This window comes from Diospyros lotus, chromosome 12 (genome assembly GCF_014633365.1).
Source record: "Diospyros lotus cultivar Yz01 chromosome 12, ASM1463336v1, whole genome shotgun sequence".
NCBI classification, from domain to species: domain Eukaryota; kingdom Viridiplantae; phylum Streptophyta; class Magnoliopsida; order Ericales; family Ebenaceae; genus Diospyros; species Diospyros lotus.
In genome coordinates, this window is record NC_068349.1 from 14964773 (window position 1) to 14986473 (window position 21701).

A 21701-nucleotide genomic window follows, 5' to 3' on the forward strand; every position below is an offset into this window, starting at 1 on the left:
TCTAGTTAATTAATCATATCAAGCGTGGTAGAGTGTATGCTTACAGTTCAAGCCTAATTTTCATTATGAGGAAATTTACGAAGGTGATTACATACCCATCCACTCACCAAATCTCCCATTTCTTAATCATTTTGCAGATATCCCTTTTTATTCTCCATTTCCAACTCTACAATGTACTTTTAACTCTCATCCTACAATAGAAAACTGGTTCTAGTACAACTTAAAACAATTATTGAGAAATGAAACAAAGAAATCGACTGTCATGAGCCAAGCATAATGGTTAATTGCTTTCATATATCTAAGAGGAGAAGATCAAAAAGGCTTTCCCTTTTTGTTTAATTTGGCAAGAGTAATCTCCTCTTCAGGGGAGTTCCTTCTCCCAATTGTACTCTTGCCTCTTTCTTCACATAATAATTCAATACCTATACAATAAAGCAAGAAACAGAGCAAGTCAATTATACACAAACTTACCCTCCAGGACTTCAGCAGACACAAACAGTATGAGGCCTGAACAGACATATTGTGGCACAGAATATGGAATTATTATATGGAAGCTCAGGATTATGCCCACGCAAACGCATAACTCGGACACTAATAAAAGTTGTCTGTAACCAGGAAAAAAGAAAGTAAAGGAATCAGCAGATCATGATAGAATAGAAAACAAATTCAAGGAGCAAACTTTGCCATTATAATAAATTTGCAACAAATAATGGACAAAACAACTTCTCTTATTGTGTATGGGCAATATAATAAAATTTTATTCAATAGTCATGTTTGAGAAAAAGATATAAGACACTAATGCTTCCCAAGGGGCTCAAGACAAGAAATATCTAATGTGTACCTATATATATACACACAAACAAGCACGGCTAATTGCAATTTATGTTATATTGTGCACATGAGTTGAATTATCAGTCCCAAGAGCAAATGCAGTGCCATATTCAAGATCCATATATGCTCAGATATAGAAACAACGTCTATGGCAATCAGTGACGATCTTGAGAAACAGGGAAACCAGTATGAGATACTTAAAAACAAGAATGCTTATCATATGTCTCTGCCATACTGCTCCTGCCACCGGGGAGAGGTGGGGGTATGAAGATATAATTTTCACAAGTAAAGATCAACTTCACTTCTTGTTCAGGAAAATGTCAGTGTACCATGGACAAACAGGACAACACAAAATGATTCTTGAGTAAATTTAAAAAAAAAAAAGAAGCAAATAATTCAATGAGCAAGAAACTAAAATCCAGTGGTCTCTCTGCCCAGCAACCAGTGGAAGCTTGACAAAAACTGGTTTTTCAAAATTTTTCTTTTCTTGGTCTTGTGTTTCAGATTAAATCAAGAATAGAAGGGGGGGGAATTTATTACTTCCAGAGAGTCTCACAGGACTACTAGAGGTGGAACCATCAATTCTAAACTTACTATAAAAAATAAAAAGGAACAGAACTAAACCAAACTACATATAGATTTTTTCTGGCAATATTTATTTTTCAGAATTGGATTAAATGAGTCCACCACTCCTATGGAAGAAAAGGCCTTCCAATCGGATTAATTTGTCTTATCAATAAGCCCAGCCTTTTGTCAAACTTGATTATTGGCTCATATTATTAATACTCTTTATTCAATTGTCAAACACCCATTGTTTATACGTCCAGTTTGGTTTTTCATCACACCACTCTATCAGATTAAAATTTTCAAGAAGATCCCAGAAAAGAAAATAACAGAATAACGCCATCTCTGGAATCTCCAAACCTCCCGATTGCAACACCACAGGGTCTTTTCATGGACAGTTCCCATTAGGACAAGAGTTGAAATATATAGTTGAATTTTTATGAGACTAAACTTCTACAGGTATTATTTCAAATAAAAACATGGTATATAGTCAATAATCGAAAAAAGAACTCAAGCCTTAGAAGCATTTTGGTCAACAATGACGGAATTTGAGAATGAATATGGAATCTTCATATCCTAAATGAATTTAAAATATGATTCAATTCCTTTCCCTTTCTAGGATATTAGGATGATTGCTAATAAATTCTTTATTCAAATCATAGATTCAACTCAGTATAATCACTACAGCACAGACTAGAAGCACATATCCAAAATTACCTGTCTTCAAACATGTTGCTGATGTAGCTTCCAACAATGATGTTCACTGGAAGAACTGTTAGGCCTAGACATGCAAGAAAAATTGCCACTGCACTAGTGGACCATTTGAAGTAGTATGTAGTGACAACGCTAGATTCAGAGAGTAAAATCTCCATAGCATATTTGAGCATGAAGTAAATCAGTAATTGAACCTGTAATCATCAAAGAACTTCTCTGAAATCCCACAAAAAAATTAATCATGTCTTGCCTCCAGAAATAATGTTAGATGCCTATTGTTCTCGAAATGCACTGAAAAATGTGCACCACAAACTAATTGCATAACCAGTTTTTTTCTAGTAATAGATGTTGAAAATAACAACTTAAATTTCCAAGCATGAAGTAAATTAATAATTTGCAGCATCTAAAATATAGTTTCCACTCCATAATGTGAAACCATTAAACTTTCTCACACCATGCAATGTGATATCTGACTGCCTGACTAAGCAATGAGTCCTCTCTATTATTTCTTTTTCCTGTTTCCATGCGTTTACTTTTCCTTCATCCGAAATAAAAATATGGATTGTTTTGCGTGAAAGAATAAATGGATTCTAACCAAGGTTATTAGTAACTGAATTGCAATTTTTGTCTCTGCCATGCAGGCATTCTGATGTCTAAGAAGCACAAACACTTCCAAGGAGGTTTCATATGGCAAGATAATTGTTGAAGAGTAAAAATGAATAATATTAAAGAAAAAGTTAACCCTCTGTAAAACCTTAAGTTTTTAGATAAGAGAGTGATTTAACAGTTCAACACAATATTAAAGTAAGCAAAAGTCCTTAGGTCACACCTCAATAATCCCAGGTGTTTGACCCAATTGTGCAGTGAAGTTTTTGAACAAGAATAAAATAAGCTGAATAATTGGGAAAACTTACACGAGTAACTGGGAAACCTTACTTGAGTAATTGGACAGTTTACTCGATTAATTTAAAAGATTACTCAAGTAAAGAAAAAGCTTACTCGAGTAATTAGAAAGGATTACTCGATTAAAAAAGAAAGCTTACTCGATTAAACATGAAGCTTAATCGATCTCATACTGAATTCACGAATGAAATATATATACAAGAATTTTTCTACAGCATCTCCTAAAAAATAGGAATAAATTTGAATTTTGCTTAGTAGACTGCCTCATCCTTGTAAACTGCCTCATCCTTTAATCACAAAGCCTTATCACGTAGTCACTTTAATCTTTGTAGTCCTCTCTTATCTCCAAACAACCATATCACTTCATCCTTACTGTTGAAAACTCCTAACAGCCTTATCACTTAGTTCTCTGCCATGAGAGAAATAATCAGGATTTGTTTTTAATTTTTCCAACACTCTCCCTCAAGTTGATGAATAGATATCAATCATTCATAGCTTGATGACTAAGAATTCGAATCTCAGTTTGGACAATGTTTTGGTAAGAATGTCTGCTTCCTTTGTGGGGACATAGGATAGGCTAATAGCCCTAGAGTCAATCTCATGTTTGATGAAGTTTCTATCAATACGTGCATGCTTCATTCGATCATGTTGTATAGGGTAGTGAACTATACTTATTGCTGATTGACTGTCAATGTACAACTTTATAGGATCTATTCTAGGAATATTTAGATCCTGTAGAAGTCTCTTGATCCAAATAAGTTCACATACTGTTTGTGTAGTTGCTCGGTATTCTACTTCAGCACTACTCTTAGCCACAACAGACTATTTCTTGCTCCTTTATGTCACAAGATTTCTCCATAATTTAGTTCAATACCCGGTTGTATATTTGTTGTCCTCAACTAATCCAGCCCAATCTGCATCTGCAAACCCTTCTATATCTCAGTTTTCATTTTTCTTGAATAGAATTCCCTTGCCTAGAGTTCCTTTTAGATGCTTTAGTACATGATTAGCTACCTCTAAATGCTACTTTGTGGGAGAATGCATAAAATGACTGATCACACTAACACTAAAGGCAATAGCAGGCCTAGTGAGAGAAAGATATATTAATTTTCCTACCAGTCGTTGGTATTGCTCACAATCTACGAAAGGATCAGTCTCAGTGACCTTTTGCTTCCAATTCCTCTCTAAAGGAGTTCCTGTAGGTTTGCATCTAATCTTCCTAGTTTCCTTTAGCAAATCTAGGACATATTTTCTTTGAGTGCTAAATATTCCTTGTTTGCTCCAAGCTATTTCTATACCAAGGAAGTATCTAAGAGCTCCAAGATCCTTAACTTGAAATTCACTTTTCAAGTGATTTTTTAATTTTGTAATTTCCTTATGATCATCACCAATAATCACAATATCATCAACATACACAATCAAAATAGCTCTCTTTCCACTTGCTGACTGTTTTATGAAAAGCGTTTGATCAGATTGTCCTTGGATATATCCAAAAAAATTTAATGCAGTGCTAAATCTAGTAAACCATGCTCTAGGGGATTGTTTCATTCCATAGAGAGATTTCTTAAGTTTGCATACTTGTTGCTTCCTTCTTCAAATCCAGTAAGCATTTTCATAAATACTTTCTCCTCCAAATTTTTATTTAAAAATGCATTCTTGATGTCCATTTGATAAGAGTTCCCAATCAAGGTCAACTGCAAAAGATAGTAGAGCCTTGATTGAATTCATCTTGGCCACTAGAGCAAACATTTCTTCATAATTGATGTTATATGTCTGTTTGTATCCCTGAGCCACTAATCTTGCTTTATATCTCTCCATCTCTCCATCAAGCTTGAATTTCATAGTAAATATCCATTTGCAACCCATAATTTTCTTCCCTTAGGGAAGATCAACTACCTCCCAAGCTTCATTTTCCAAGAGAGCTCCCATTTCTTCATCTACAACAGCTTTCCACTTTGGATCTTAGAGAGCTTGTTGAATATCTTTTGGAATTTCTACAATGTCTACACTTGCAACAAATGCCATGTATTGATGAGACGATTTAGTGTAGGTTAAGTGATTTGAGATGGGATACTAAGTGCATGATCATACTCCTTTTCTAAGAGCAATTGGGAGGTTTAAGTCATCAGTTAACATCATACCTTTGTTTGTGGGTTCTAAACTTGGCCTTAGTTCAAACGATTGCACAGCTTGGGGATCTTTCGATCTCCTTGAATAAACCATGATTGGTTTTGCAATACTTGGTTCTCCCCCTTGATTCAATACTTGATAAGATGATCATACAAATAAGATGATCAAGACTTTGATTCTATTCTTAAATATTCCGACTCTTTCCTGTATTCCATTCGAAGGGATGCACTTATCTAAATGAATCCTATCTCTTGCCAGTAATCGTTGCTCTATTGCTCCTAGAACCGGGGGAAGACTAAATGAGTGAAAAGAAGACATTTTGGGGGCAAGTGTATTAGGCTTCGTGCCAATAAATCTCGTTGCTGGTTGATCTCCCTCAGAGCGAGTAGTTGTTGCTGCTTCCTCTTTCGTTCAAGCAACATGAAGCTCATTTTCATTGACTGACTCAGAAATGAGCTAAGAAGACGGACTAACTGGCACCCTACAATATAAAAGGCTGATCCCACTTTGTTAGTGGCTCCATCAGTCAGTTAAGCTACTACTATCTCATTCCCTGAATCATCGGACACAACCATACCTTATGTGAGTTTGTTTGCTAGGATAGAGGTGTCAGAGGACTTTCCCGATTCAATTAAAGGAATCTCATCTCTCTTCTAATACAAATAGAATAGGAAGAGTAGGAAGTCCATGGCTTTGAGCTTGGCCTAACTGCTTCCTCCACTAATTACCGGAAGAAGCTGGGGCCTGTGTCAAGCACACTTGGCATGTTTAAACCAGCAGATTGGGTGCGTATGTCTTGATTTGAAAATGATTGGTAAGCTGGGCAGTTTTGAGTTGAGCTTCTATGGTTGTAATAACCTGCCGGTACGAAGAGAAAAGAAACTGCTATCATATACGTACTCTATATCTATATAACGAGGATTTGAAAAGGTGCCTCTAGAGGCTGGGGGGTTCCAACCTATTAACATAAGAGTGGCCTCCCCCCGTATTAAGTAGTTCTAAGGAGCTGGATGATTCGAAGGAGTCAGCTTATTAACTATTGTTGGTGAAAGGATTGATCATGCAAAGGTGCTCAAGACGAAAGATCAATTCATGGTGAGACAAAGAACCTTTCTACTTGAGAGTGGAACGCCTTCTGTCTGCCGCTAATGAGGATGCATGCGTAGCTCCCCCAAATATAGGCGAGGCCTTACGCATTTAGCTAATCTCGAATGTTGTTACCCAATTCGCTATCCCCACGATTGGAGCTTTACATCAAGTGGAAAACTGGGCGCTACTGATGCTGCTCATTCCACCATGCTCTTTAAGATGTGTTGCTTCTAGTTCGACTGGAGAATTTGACTATAGAAAATGTAACCGGTGTGGTTAGTGGTGGGGGAGTTGTCTCCAATCACGCTCCCTATTCTACTAACTATTATATTATAAACAATTCAATCTCTATTATTTTTTTACCTCAAAAACTGTACTTACTCCAACCACACTCCCTATTCCACTCTCTAGTTGACTCATTATTTCATTTATTTATTAATAAACTTCAATTCTAATTTCTTTTTACCTTATAATTTTCACTACTATAAAAATTTAATATTTATTTTATAATTTAATAATAAATATTATTGTATTAAAATTTAATATTATTTAATATATATTTTTAAATCAATTTACTAATATTTTTTAAATAAAATTATTTAACAAAATTTTTTAAATAAAATACACAAACCCTATCAATTACTGTCTTCTCCTCCTCCGTCGTCGTGTCTATTCATCTTTCATCGCTCCTTCACTGCTGACTCTTTGTCTTCTCTGGCTGCAGGCCTCTTCTGATTCATCCTTTCCAACCACCTGTCCAAAGTCGATGGCAAATCGACTGCAATCGGCAATGATCGTTGGTTGCAATTGGCGATGATCGTTATGGGGGCATCAGTTGTTGAGATGATCGTTGTGGGTAGATCTGGAGAGGGTTGTGGTCAACAAATCGATCGCCAAATGTGGCAAGGTGTCAGCAACTCACTATTGATTTGGCAAGGGAATTTAGTGATGGCAAGCAGCGTTGGAGCCCTGAAATTTGACAACCTCCCTAAAAATTTGGATTGGCGAGGGAAATGGAAACCGATTGGAGACAGCCTAAGGCCCTTAGGTTTTGTCCAAATCCCACTTGGTTTTAGATTCAATTTCCCCTTTATTTCTAATTCCCCAATTAATCATAATCCTTATTAAATCCTAACCAACTAATACATAAGTTTTTCTTCTTATTTATTCTCAAAATTTACATGATCAATCCTAATCCCTTTTCAACAAGGGATTAGTTTGTCTCCAAACTTTAGATGAATAATTTCCTCTTCTACAAGGAATTGATTTGTTATCAATTCCATAATTAATCCTAATATCCATCCTTATCCTTATCCTTCTCAAATCATATTAAGATAATATCCATATATGTCTTGGATTTATCTCTCAATTTTCCCTTAGAGTCAATCCTAATCCTATTCAAATTCTCTTCCAATCACATATATATATATGTATATATAATTATGATTTTCCTTATTTATCCCAGACTTCATCAAGTTTAATTCAAAATTTCAGCCTCACTTAAATCCCTCCACAACTAGGATAATCCCTCTTATCTCAATCTCTATTAGAATTTGAACTCAATTCCAATTTCTTTGAAACTTTAAATTATCATAATTTATAATGGTTTTAGAAAGAAATCCTATTTCCTCTTGGATTAAAAGAGAGGATAATTTAAACATAACACTATTTCAGAGCTAGAACAGTGCAATAACAGTAGTGGCAGAATGAAGAAATGACAGAAAGGCAGAGGAAGAAATGGCAGAAGAAAGAAACGACCGGCGGTAATGGGCGTGATGGCGGATCTGGGCACGGCGGTGATAGCAGTGGCGGGTGTAGAAGACGAACGGCGATGGTGGCTGGAGGAGGACGAATGACTGTGGTCGGAGGGGGCTGATCTTAGTTGCTTGCTGGGAGAGAAGAGAATGCAGAAGAGAATTCAAAACAGGGGCGTTTTTCGTATTTTGGTTTTAACAATGTGTTTTGGCTGAAAATAGCCAAAATGCATCTTTGGTGTTTTTGAGTTTTGTCTGTAAATTTTTTTTGTGTTTTGGAAAATGCATTTTTGAAAACGGGTAAGTAAACACATTTTGGGTGTTTTGAAAAATTGAAAATAGAAAACAGCCCGAAAACCACAAAGGGAACAGGCCCTTAGTTTTCTTGGAGCTGAAACTCTCTAGAGAGAATTCCTCTCTTGAATAAAGCTGAGAGTGCTATGAAGTGGCTGGGGACCCCTATTTATACCAGCCCTGAAGCTTTCAAGAGAAGCCACTCCTATTTTGCAACCAAAAAAAACCTCCGAAAAGCCACTAATCTTCTAAGAATCCCAACAAAATAACTGGTCTTACAAAGACACCAAAATTACAAAAACGACCCCAAAACATATACCAAAATACACCTCTAAAGATAAAATTACCAAAATACCCCTAATAATCAATTAGAAGAAAAACACATGAAAGGATGATAATTATGTACAAGTTTCCATCATTCATCCACTAGTCAAATATAGGGATGACAATCGCCTATCTATGTTACCTTCACCTCATCAAGCGTGTGTATTGATCAAGATTCCTTATCCTATTTCAAAGGTCCCACCCTTGCTTCACAAAGGATCTCGATCGCTTTTATTCTCCCAGAACCTCTAACTACTCCTCCAGACCTAGGATCATATTATTTGATCCTATAAACTGGAAATTATGATTCCTCACTTTTTTGTTCGCCTTGATTCTCTCACTTTCACGCCCTAAGAGGTCTTGAATGCCTAACTACCTGTCATTACTTTGCAGAAGTATTCAGTTCATCAACTCCTTTGATGTAAGCATCTTTGACCCACTTGCCCACAGATATATAAAGTTTTTAACTAATACTATAGTTTTGGCTTTAGACTTTTTTAATCACAAGGAATTTAAAACCAAAACTTCTGATTTGTTTATGAATAGAGTTCTCTCAAAATGAATATTAAAGTTTAATATAAACATGTTGCAAATCTATAGATGACGAAAATGTTAGTGGTTACTGGTTTCACATAAAATATATTTCTTATTTGTTTTTTGTGTTATGTCTTACTATTTCAAAAGTATGTCAACTAGTACATGTAGAGTCATATTCATGTCACATTCAATGTTTATGTTTCTTAATCTTGTGTGATTGGTATTTTTTATAAGTTGAAAGTAATTTTTGACAAAAAACATAGAAGCACCCAATCACATTTCTCTCAGTTCTTTTCTTCTTCCATAATCTTTTTCTCCATGGTTATGGTATTAAGCATGGAACGTAAGGCCAGAAACAGAGAAGCAAAGAGGATATGAACAGGAAGATGGTAACTCATGGAGATGAGACATCAGCATCCATATGGCTGCCAAACTTAAAAACTCAGTTAGTTTGTCTTGCACACCAATGAAAATCTTTTCTAGATTCTGTTAGATTTGTCAGCAATTTCAAGGACACCTTTACAGCGCCTTTCTTGATGCTGAAAACTTTATCAAGCAAGAGATTACCTGCAAAAATGGCCATTAGACTGGCCGTCTGCCCTTTGCCTAGACAACCATGCAATTAAGTGGCAGATAATATAAGTAATGACACAAAACTGACATACCAACAATCAATATATAGATATATATGGACTCTTTTTGACAAATTCGAGTGTTTTAATTTTGATTATTCAACAATGAATGGGTAGTGTCCCTTGTCAACACCCTGTTCACCTAGGAGCCTTATCCATATGCTTACGCGTGTGATTCATACAACCATTCATAAAGGCTTAGAGTATCAACAAGCAGCTAACCTCACATGGGCATAAGTCAATCAGGGGAGAAACATAATGACTCTACTTCTCCTGTGCACTAATGAATTAATTCATATTCCCGATGGTTCTGACATTGTTCAGATTGTTGGATGCCCAGATTTGGGCCATAAATCCCACCAAGTGATGTCCATTTAAAAACAAAATCATTAACCTATATTTACCCGTGTCATTAGAGATTGAAACTGAAAACTGAGTCAAAAGCATTACCTTCACAGAAGGAGTAAGTAATCTGTATGCTGATGCTATAGAAGTGGCTGGAAGACGAGACTCTTCAGCAGCTTCTTCACTTCCATCACATTCTTGGTCACCATCTTCATCTTGTTTGCTGTCTTCTGAGCCTAAGAGCAATGGTTGCCCAAGACCATTTTCAATTGCATCATTCACTACTTGATCTGCCAACAAAAGACCCATCATCTCTGCCATCCTTTTGAAACGTCAGCTAATATATATGTATAAATAATATATGTACCCCTAAGCTGTAGCAAGGGGTACATGTGAGCTCTCGATTTTCTGACAACAGTTTTAAGTGATTGAGAATGGTAAAAACAAACAGGAGATGCAGGTTACCCAGTTTTGCCAAAAATATCCACCAATATCTGTGTTACTTTAGCAAATATTCAAATTTTTATTAGTTGTAAGAACTCTTCTAACTTGCTGAACATTTTAGCTATTAATTGATACAGAACCAATAACAAGAACAAGGAACAACTAAAAACTCAACTCATTACCTCAATATCAAAATCATTACCTCATGGGTAAAGGTTGAGTCTTCTCAGCCTTCCTATTTTTACATTACCTATTTTTGGTCTTTTCCATTGTCACTTGTTTTGACTTACTATGGCTCCTATTTTTATTCCGTGTTCATAAGAAATGTTTGAAGCAAGATGTTCCAGCTAGGTGGAACTCTACTTATCTTATGCTTGAGAGTGCAATTTATTACCATCAAGCTTCTAATTATTTGGCTCTAACTGATCAAAATTTTCACTATTGCCCTAATGATAGTGAGTGGAATAAGAGTCAAAAGATTTCTAAGTTTTTATCTTATTTTTATAATATAACTTGTATTCTTTCTGGAACTAAGTATCCCACTTCAAATTTGTACTTTCCATTAATATTTAAGGCTTATTTAGCTCAAGGTGAGTCATAGGTGAGAGGCACCCTTAAGGCACTATGATATTATATTGCCCGAGGCACAAGGTGCCTAAAAGCAATCACTTGAGTGAACAAGGCACTAAATTGACATAAAAACTAATAAACATATTTAACATGAAAAAGATAATCAAATAATATTTATAAGTCTTCAAAAAATATTCCTAAATATGAATTTGTTTAAGAATGTTCAAACAAATAACTCCAAAGTCTTGCAAAAAGGGGATAATGTTCAACAACAAACAACAACATATCCAGCATTTATCCCACTATGTGGGGTCGGTTACATGAATTCTAGACTTCCATGTATTTCTGTCTTTTGTCATATCTTCATTTAGGTTCATACACTTCATATCAAACTTTAATGTCTCTCCCAAAATCTTCTTGGGTCTGCCTCTACCTCTTTTTTTGACTAATTGTTTCATTTCATCAACTCTTCTCACAAGAGCGTCTCTTGGTCTCCTTCTCACATGATCAAACCATCTTAGTCTAGTCTCTCTCATCTTCTCCTCGATTGGCACTATTCCTATCTTATTACGAATAACTTCATTTCTAATTTTTTCCTTTCTTGTATGGCCGCACATCCATCTTAACATCCTTATCTCCACTACGCTCGTCTTTTGCTCATGCTGGTATTTGACTGCCCAACATTCTGAACCATACAACAAGACTGATCTTGTAGCTGTCCTATAGAATTTTCCTTTCAGTTTTAATGGGATTTTACCATCACATAACACCCTCGATGCATTTCTCCATTTTAGCCAACCTGCCTTAATTCTATGTGTGACATCCTCGTGAATTTCTCCATCTTTTTAAATCACTAATCCCAAATATCGAAAATGGTCTTTTCTTTGTAAGATTTGGTCTTCCAATTTTATTATAATATCCTCCACTCTTGCATTCTTATTAAATTTATATTCCATATATTCTATTTTCCTTCTGCTTAATTTAAATCCCTTAGATTCTAAAATGTTTCTCCACAACTCAAGCTTAGTGTTCACTCCTTCTTTTGTTTCATCCACCAACACTATGTCGTCTGCAAATAGCATACACCATGGCACCTCTGTCTGAATATCTTTAGTGAATTCATCCATTACTAGAGCAAATAAGTATGGACTTAATGCAGAACCTCGATGCAGTCCTATTGTAATTTTAAACAATTCAGTATCCCCTCCGCATGTTCTGACCCTTGTCTCTGCACCGTGACACATGTCCTTAAGGGATTGTATAAAGGCTATTCTGACTCCTTTCTTCTCTAAAACCCTTCATAATACTTCTCTAAGGACCGTATCATAGGCCTTTTCTAGATCTATAAATACCATATGTAAGTCATTCTGATGATCTTGATGTTGAGCCAAGTTGCTCCAATCAACCTATTGTGTATTTTGATGTTTAACAAAACATAATTTTAGTAAAACTATTTTTAGTATGTTTAAAACTCTTAATGGATTTTTGATACTTGTTAAGTATTATAGTATTTTGTGTATCAAAATGAACCAAGAAATGCTATTTGATTCTAAGTAGAATATTAACACATTATAAGGGAACATATAAGAAAATGTGGACATTTAGTTAAACTAAATAAATGTAAATATCTTGTAATGAATTTATGCTAATGTATTGTATTATCAAAGAAAATCTTATTTTTTTGAAATCTGGACTGAGAGTCGACTCCCAGTGAGGGACAGTCGACTGTAAGTCAAAATGGCAGTCGACTGTGGATGTGCATCAGTCGACATAGCCGAGCATTGTTTATGCAGAGTTGAGGTAGCCGAGAGTGGGTTTTGGCCAGTCGACTGTAGGCCAATGAGAGTCGACTGTCTGTGAGAAAGTCGACTGTGGGTTGAACGAGAGTCGACTATGTGTGTCGCGGAGTCAACTGCCAATTAGAGCAGTCGACTGCCAAACTCCAACGGTCGGATTTTTGGAGCCGTTGCAGGTCGTTTTGGAAGCCTCAATATAAATATCAAACGGAGAAATCTTGAGAAGGCTAATGCTCTACCATTTCCTATCTTCCTAAAGCACACCCAAGCTCTCAAGCACTCAATCAAAGCAATCCAAGACCCAAGGAGCTTCAAAGATCTATCCATTGGAGCCTCAAGGCAAAGAAGAAGTTTTCTTCTTATTGGTAACTTGTATCATTTCATCTTGCCTTGTATATTGTTCTTGTATTGATATCGATTGTAGTCCAAGTGTGTTGGACATAGGATTGATTTATTTGTATTAGATTGTGGATTGTAAGTGGCATCCTAGAGCCCAAGTAATCTAGGTGTATTATTGTGTTGTATTAGTTTCCGGGGTGAGCTAAGGGGAAACCTCGGGGTGTACAAGTTTGCTAGGGGTTCTTGTGTGGAAACCTAGTGGTGGTTTTAGTAGAACCTTAAGTGTCGGTTTGACCTTGAGAGAGTGGAGTAGGTGTTGGATACACCAAACCACTATATATCTTGTGTTTATATTGTGGTTGTTTGTGTATTTATATTGCTATCATTTCCAAACAACATATATATTTACAACAAGTGTATTTTGTGTATAAGAAAATCTCAAGAGTTTTTAAAAAGGAAAGAATCAATTCAATAAGTTTTTAATCACTCAATTCACCCCCCCCTCTTGAGTGGCCATTGTGTGTATCAAGGGACCAACACTTGATACCTTTCCATTAGGCGCCTCAGTAGGTATATAGCTTCCATTGTTAACCTATCAGGCATGAAACCAAACTGATTTTCCGAGACCTTTATTTCTTTTCTAAGCCTCTGCTCTATTACTCTCACCCAGAGTTTCATGGTATGGCTCATTAACTTAATTCCTCTGTAATTTTCACAGTTTTGAACATCTCCTTTGTTCTTGTATATAGGAACCAAAATACTCTTCCTCCACTCATCTGGCATCTTTTTTTATTTAAAAATTGCGTTAAATAATTTCGTTAGCTAGAGATGCCCTCTTCTCCCATGCATTTCCATACTTCTATTGGTATATTATCCAATCCCATCGCCTTATGATTTTTCATCTTTTTTAATACTTGTCTTATTTCATTTTAACTTATGCGTCGATAAAATGTATAGCTCACATTCCATTCGAAGTTACTAAGATGTCCCAACCTAACTCTTGTGTCGCTACCATCATTGAATAATTTTGTGAAATACTCCTTCCATCTCTCCTTAATCGCTCCCTCATTCACTAATACATTTTGATTTTTATCTTTTATACATTTCACTTGATTTAAATCCCTTGTTTTTCTTTCTCTTGCTTTAGCTAATTTATATATATCCCTTTCTCCATCTTTTGTATCAAATCGTTTATATAGATTCTCATATGCTTTTGACCTTACTTCACTAACAGCTCTTTTTGCTATCTTTTTTGCTTCTTTATAATTTTTTTTATTTTCTTCATTGTTGCACTGATATACATACAGCCTTATAGCAAGTTTTATTATTTTTAATTTTCAATTGTACCTCTTCATTCCACCACCAAAACTCCTTAAGGATAGGAGCTCTACCATTTGTCTCTCCAAGGACTACCTTTGCCATGCTTCTCAGGGCATTAGCTATTTCTTTCCACATTTGGTTCGTCTATCCTTCTCTATTCCATTCCCTTTTACCCCTTAATTTTTCTTTGAAGATTAGTTGTTTCTCCCCTTTTAAATCCCACCACCTGATTTTTGGATTTCTTCCAATTTCTTACTTGGACGTTAAGTACTAGAAGTCTATGTTGAGTAGTCAAACACTCTCCCAGTATCACCTTACAATTCCTACAACATAACCAATCCTCTTGTCTCATGAGGAAATAATCTATTTGGGTGCTTGATGTGACATTTTTATATGTGATTAAGTGTTCGTCCCGTTTTTTGAACCTAGTATTGGTTATGATGAACCCATATGCCATAGCAAAATCTAGAATAGACTTACCCTCATTATTAATTTCCCCGAATCCATACTCTCCATGTACCTCTCTATAGCCGTTTCCGTCTCTACCCACATGCCCATTTAAGTCACCTCCTATAATCACTTTCTCTCCTCTTGGTATCATTTGTATGAGTCCCTCTAGGTCCTCTAAGAATTTTGTTTTTATCTCATCACCTAACCCCACTTATGATGCATATGTACTAAAGATATTCATAGTTATTCTTCCTAGACTAACCTTCACCATAATAATCATATTCCCTATTCTCTTTACATCCACTACCTCATCTACTAAGTTTTTATCCATAATAATCCCCACTCCATTTTTCGCTCGATCATTTCCTGTGTACCATATTTTATATCCAGTTTTTGATAAAGTTTTTGCTTTTTTCCCTACCCATCTTATCTCTTGAAGGCACATAATATTAATCTTTCTCCTAATCATCACATCTACCACTTCCATAGTTTTGCCTGTTAATGTTCCTATGTTCCATGACCCAATCCTTAATCTATGATTTTGTTTTTGGCCTTGACTTTGAATTTGATTTTGTCTTTGATTTTGATTTTGTTTTTTATTTTAGTTTTGATTTTGATTTTGGACTAGTTTCTTTACCCACATCCATCCAAGCAAATGCGGGGACTCTTGCTCATTTGTCAGTACATCCAGGCGCCGATGCAACGGCCCTAGCTCACTTGACACTACACGCGGGCAGTGTAACGCGTCGCTATGAAGGCGCCCATGCCCTAATGATTTTTCATAATTTGTCTAGAGTTCATGTTTTGGATCTGACTAAAGTTTTCAAACATATATGCCTTTATTTTGCAAAAAGGCATATTTGGCTAGAGTTCATGTTTTGTCTATATTTGCCCACGCCCCAACATATATGCCTTTATCCGACTAGAGTTCATGTTTTGTCTAAAGTTTTCAAACAAACATATTTGGGATTTTGCAAAAATAGCAACTACCCTAAAGTGCCTTTATTTTGCTTCTATTTTCCTGATTTTTTTCTGCTTGTAAGTGCCTCTTTGTATGCCTCTTTTTATTTTTAGGGCCAATTCCTCTTTACCTTCTTTTTACACCTAGGTGAGCACCTTCGATGCCTATCATCTAATTTGAGGCACTCACCTAGGCATTGCCTGATTGAAGTTGCCTCGCCTAGAGGTAGACGAGGCACTTCCATGGAGCCTTGAGGACCCCGAGTGCCTAGGTGAGCAATGCGATCACCTTTGACTACACTGATTTAGCTTGAAACAAGAGTGTAAGAATTTTGATGGTATAAAAGGATTATGCAAGAAAAATGTATTCCAAATTTGACAAGTATTAGAAAGATTTAGTATTATTCTATCAATTCCTTGTATTTTGGATCCAAGATATAAGCTTATGATTTCTTATCAAAAGGTCTATGGTCCATATTGTAGTGTTTTATTAACCTTGAAAGAGAAGTTATTCTCTTTGTTTGATGAATATGCAAGGAGAGGTCACTATAGCAATTCTTCAATTTCTAGTCAAATAAGACAAGAAGATGATGAATTGGAGAACGTATTCATATTTTTTAAAGTTACTTAAGTTAACTATGTTTTGTATTATTCTTTACATGATACTAATATCGAAGTAATATTATTTTTATTGTAGGAGTCTGCATCTTTTAATAGCATGGAAGCTGTTAGTGGATATCCTAACTAAAGGGCTACCAATGAAGATGTTCGAAGACTTGGTAAGCAAGCTGGGAATGTGGGATATACATTCATCAGCTTGAGGGTGAGTGTTGGCATTTAGAGATTTCAAGGTGGCATGGGTTTCCTAAAATCAGTTTAGGAAATCTTGCCTAAACTGGTCTTAGGAAACTTTCCTAAGTGCACAGCTGCTCTTCTTTCCTATGGTGTATAGATCTATAGTTTCCTATTGTATAGATTGATTGCTTTTCTTTTTATGTAAATCCCTCTTCTATAAAAGAAGAGCTCGTGTAATTGGATGTAGTAGAGAAGAAAACAGTTTTTCTTCCATTCCTTACACATAGAAATAGATTGCCACTTTGTTAGAGAGAAGGCTCTTTCAAAAGATATTGCCACTGCATTTGTGAACTCTAATGACCAACTAGCCAATATCTTCAATAAATCCCTCCGTGGGTCAAGGATAACTTACATATATACCAAGCTGGTTGCATATGAGATGCATGCTCCAACTTGAGGGTGGGGAGGGAGTGTTGAATATTGTAATTATTGTATAGTTAGTTGACCTAGTTGATTAGATGATTTATAGGCTGATGTATAGCTGATTTGATAGGCTGTATTTCAGGCATAATTCATGGTTCTCTTTGAATAATGTATTGGTACGCTAATTAAAATTTGAAGGAAAAATTTTTGTTATATTCATAAGACATTGTAGTGAGAATAAGGTTCAACTTAACTAAAAGCAAGTCTACAATTACATAAAACCATAATAGTAGAACTAAAACAGGGGAAAAAAATGAATGCTAAGATAACAAATTGAAAGCTAATAATCATCTCAAAAGCTTAATGATAACAGCACCTAAATCCCAAAAATCCCAAATCTCTAATCACCTTGTTTATGATTTACTTTTGACCCCTATCTTTAGAATTGCTTCCTTTCACAAGCTTAGATGATGGCTTGTATATGGCAGCAAGCCAAGCTCTTGAGCAATCTTGCGCAGCTTCCTCTTCATTTGGCATTTCAACACATTCACTATCTAGAGAACTCCATCTCATCTCTGCCAATCTGGTAACAGAATCCCCCATGTTATCATTATCCGGATCAATATCCCAACTTCTATAAGGTCCAATTTCATAATTTTGACAAAACCGTGATTGAATATGACTATTTGAATGAATAAAAACCAGTTTATCAGCCCTTGTACTGTTCATAATTTTGGGGTCGCCATTTTTGGTGATCCAAGTCATGTCCCTCCCCCTTCCAGTATGCACCCATACTGCAAACAGTTTCGTGCAATTGAAATGCATTTCATTTGGGGGGGGTGTTTCCACAAATTGTGTAACTATGGGCAAAACTAATAGATAAAATCCTACTATAATTAAGATTCCAATGGATATAATTCCAATCTAATTGGATTCTGACGTAACCTAACAAAAAGAAATTAGGAAACAAAAGAGAATAGGAAATTAGCAAAAGAGATAAAATAAAACAAATATTAATTCCTATTTCTATGACTCAAATAATGTTTTCCAAAATATTTGCCTTTATGCCCTACATCATTAATTATCTAAAAAACACTATCTATACTAAACTTAGTGAAAAATTGCAACTGTGCAAAGCCATAACATGATATGGATATAGCATGTCATAATAGAGTGAACTAAACTTCAGCTACTACATGAGAAGCGGGTTCAAGACAAGATGATAATTTTTTCAGTCATATTCAATCTTCTTAGCACAGAAACACAGAAGAAAAATTGGAATATATAACAGATTGAAGTTAAAGTACCCGGTTTATGGCCTTGAGGTACGTGCATTTCTTCAGTCACAAAAGGAGGCTCTATAAATGAGATCCACAGCCACAGTAAATAAAAAAGCCATGCAACAGCCATGATCCAGCCAGGCAAAGTATCTTGGTTAAATGTGAACTTGTAAATTTTAAAATTAGTTTGAAGTAATCCAGCAAGTGCTGGACCACAAGCCATTCCAAGAGCACTGGCACTAACAAAAGCTGCTGAAGCTTGCATGCGGATTTTGAGTGGTACACAGTCGCTGATATAACGCCGGTTAACAGCTCTGGCAGAACCCAAACTGCAAATTTGGACACAAAAGAATTGGTTAGTATATTGTAAGGTAAGGATACAATGTCAAGCCACATTTTACTATTTCTAGGACCTTTGCAAAAATAAGAACAAAAGAAAAGCGGTACGTAACTATGCTCCACCCAAATTGGAGCACTTACAATTGATAACAAAATTTAAGTAAAACATTTTTTCAAGTACTGTCCAACAAACATTTATGAGTGACCAAGGAATATGAACTTTCTACCATCATCGTCAGAAGGAATCATGATCTGATTATTCCTTACTTATACAATCTGATTATTCCTTTCTGAAGTTTTGTTTTATTCATCAGGAATCAACTTATATTTCTTTTAACAATAATACTATGTAACATTCAAATAATAAGATTATTCAAAAACTTTTGAGATCATTCAGCACAAGTTCACAGTGCTGAAAGAAGGGAAAAAAAAAGTAATAAGCATGCTTTTCGACACAAGAACATAAAGGGATCCATGTTCATACTATGTTTGGCACAAAGTTGATTGAGAAAGCTCCTAAGCAGCCATTGTTTGATGGTTCTGTGCCAAATCTTCAGGAATAATAGTGCTCATAGATCCCAAGTCTTGTCTTTATAACAAATTAATCCTTGTACTTTAATTTGTCTTATAGCAACCATTAAACTTTTAATCTAGTTAAAATTTAGTCCCTTATTAAAACATTCTGTCAAAAAATTATAATGTGGCAGATAAATAAAATAAAGTAAAATAAGAAACACACAAGTAGCTATTGTCAGCAGCCATCACCAGTAACTGCTGCTACGGAGCCAGCAGTGGAAGAACCCATCGTTGGGTTCTTTCCTCGTCTTTGGAAATCGCTAGGCTTTCTTCTGAGTCACTTTTCCTTTAAATTCTCAGAAACTTCTGCCAAAATCAGAGAGATTCTTCTCTTTGCCCACCAAAATTTTACTGCAAATTTAATATATATGTGAAATTATGTGTGTGTGTGTATTTGTACATAATCTTCAAAATGTTAGGTGACAGCTGCCAGCAACCACTTCTGCTTTGCTTTTATTTTCTTATTTTTCTTTATTTTATATATCAGCAACATGATAATTTTGACAAAATCCAACATAATTTTAAAAGAGGGACTAAACTGTAATAAGATTAAAAGTTTAATGGTTGCTACAAAGCAAATTTTAGTAAAGGACTATTTTGCTACAGAGCATAAAGTTGAAGGACATGCTATTTACCCTCATACTAAATCTGCCCGAGCAAAAAATTTGATTTTGGAGATACAGCAATTAAGTAGAGGAAAACAAATTATAGAACCATTGTTGCAACTCAAAGAAGCCTGAATTTTTTTTTACTGTTGGCCTACAACCTTACGTTCATTACTAATGACTTTTAAGTCAGCGCATATTAGGATAATGAACTATTTAGCATCAGATTTGTTTTCCTGATTAATAAGAGAAACCCAGTTAGACTAAATAAGATCGACAGGAATATAAGTCCCAACGACCAGCCAGCCATTCTAACAGTTAAAAACTCCCATACACAAAATGGAAGATTTGTATTCATAACTGAAAGTTAAAGGCAATGCAATTAATATATATATATATATATATTAGAATTATTAGTATAATTGTACATATTATATGTGTGTTTTATTTGTAATTAGGTTAAGCTCAGATTAAGGTCCGTTATGCCTATTATAAATAACAAGTTAAAAGAGACTAATCTCTTAGGTTTTTCTCTCCTAACTATTTTCTCATATGGTATCAGAGCCACCAGTGAGAAAAAAAATCCTAAGCTGTCGTTGTGCATCCTTTTCCAACAATCTTCAAACCCTAAAAACCCTCTTTTTCTCTCTCCTTGCCGCCCCTGTCAAGGCTGTAACTCCATTGTCCGGCCACCATTTGCTAGCACCGCTACCACCATAGGGCTCGCCGTCATCAGATCAACCGACCACCGGAGACCCATCGCCGCCAGAGCCGTCACGCGCCATCGACTTTTTCCTGGCCAGCTTCCACATGCCGAAGCGTGGGAGCGTGTGCATCACCAAAAGTTCGTCGTCTTCTCACCGGAACTTTGACAGAGCCTCCTAAACCCGTCCCTGATGTCTGTTTTTCCGAAAAACCATCTTGATCTGTGTGTATCAATTACCCAACAGCCTTTTTAAACACTGGAGTTTCAGTCTATTCGCCTAAATCCCACCATGTTGTCCTTGAGTGCTGCCAAGTCTGCTCCTAGTGCCTCGTTTGCATCTCAACCCTCTCCAACATAGGGACCCCTATTATCACATATAACAAGTTGATAAGATCTACCAACTATCTCTCATGGACAGCCTCTGTCAAGATGTGGTTCAAGGGGCAGGGACAAGCAAACCAGCTCACCAAGAAGCAAAAGATATCGACACAACCAATAAGGCCAAATGGGAATAGGTTAATGCACAATTGTGTAATATTTTATGGAATTCTATTGACCCATCTATTTTGTAGCTCTTTCGGCCATTTGAAACTTGTTATGAGATTTGGAATGAAATCGCTAAGTGTTATACCAACGATATTCAGCGTCTTTATAGTATTGTCCACTCTATCAAAAACATCTAGCAAGGTCAATCTATGGAATCCTATCTGGGCCAAATGCGTTCTCTTATGCAAGAGTTTGAATCTCTTCTTCCATACTCTGATTCCAAAGCCACTCATAATTCTCAACGGGAAAAACTGTTCATGATCCTTACTTTATCCAATTTCAAGCTTGAGTTCGAGGTTGTCCGCCATTAGATCTTGACTGGGTCCACTAACCCCACTTTGAAAGATACATACAAACGTTTGTGTGCAGGACCGGGATTTGGGGCAGACGATTGGCGTCGGGCGTAAGTCACGGGGTCACTATCATCTTATTGTG

General features: G+C 35.9%; 1 protein-coding gene across 1 annotated transcript in view; it reads right to left on the minus strand.

Moving 5' to 3' along the window:
• The window catches only part of LOC127814135 (SPX domain-containing membrane protein At4g22990-like), a 46487-nt gene that overhangs the window by 9237 nt on the left and 15549 nt on the right, over positions 1 to 21701 (minus strand). The window contains exons 8-11 of the mRNA XM_052355412.1: positions 18522 to 18823; positions 10223 to 10407; positions 2113 to 2303; positions 472 to 605 (exon numbers count right to left, since the gene is read on the minus strand). Coding sequence (XP_052211372.1) covers positions 472 to 605; positions 2113 to 2303; positions 10223 to 10407; positions 18522 to 18823 — 812 coding nt within the window. The remainder of the gene's footprint in view (positions 1 to 471; positions 606 to 2112; positions 2304 to 10222; positions 10408 to 18521; positions 18824 to 21701) is intronic.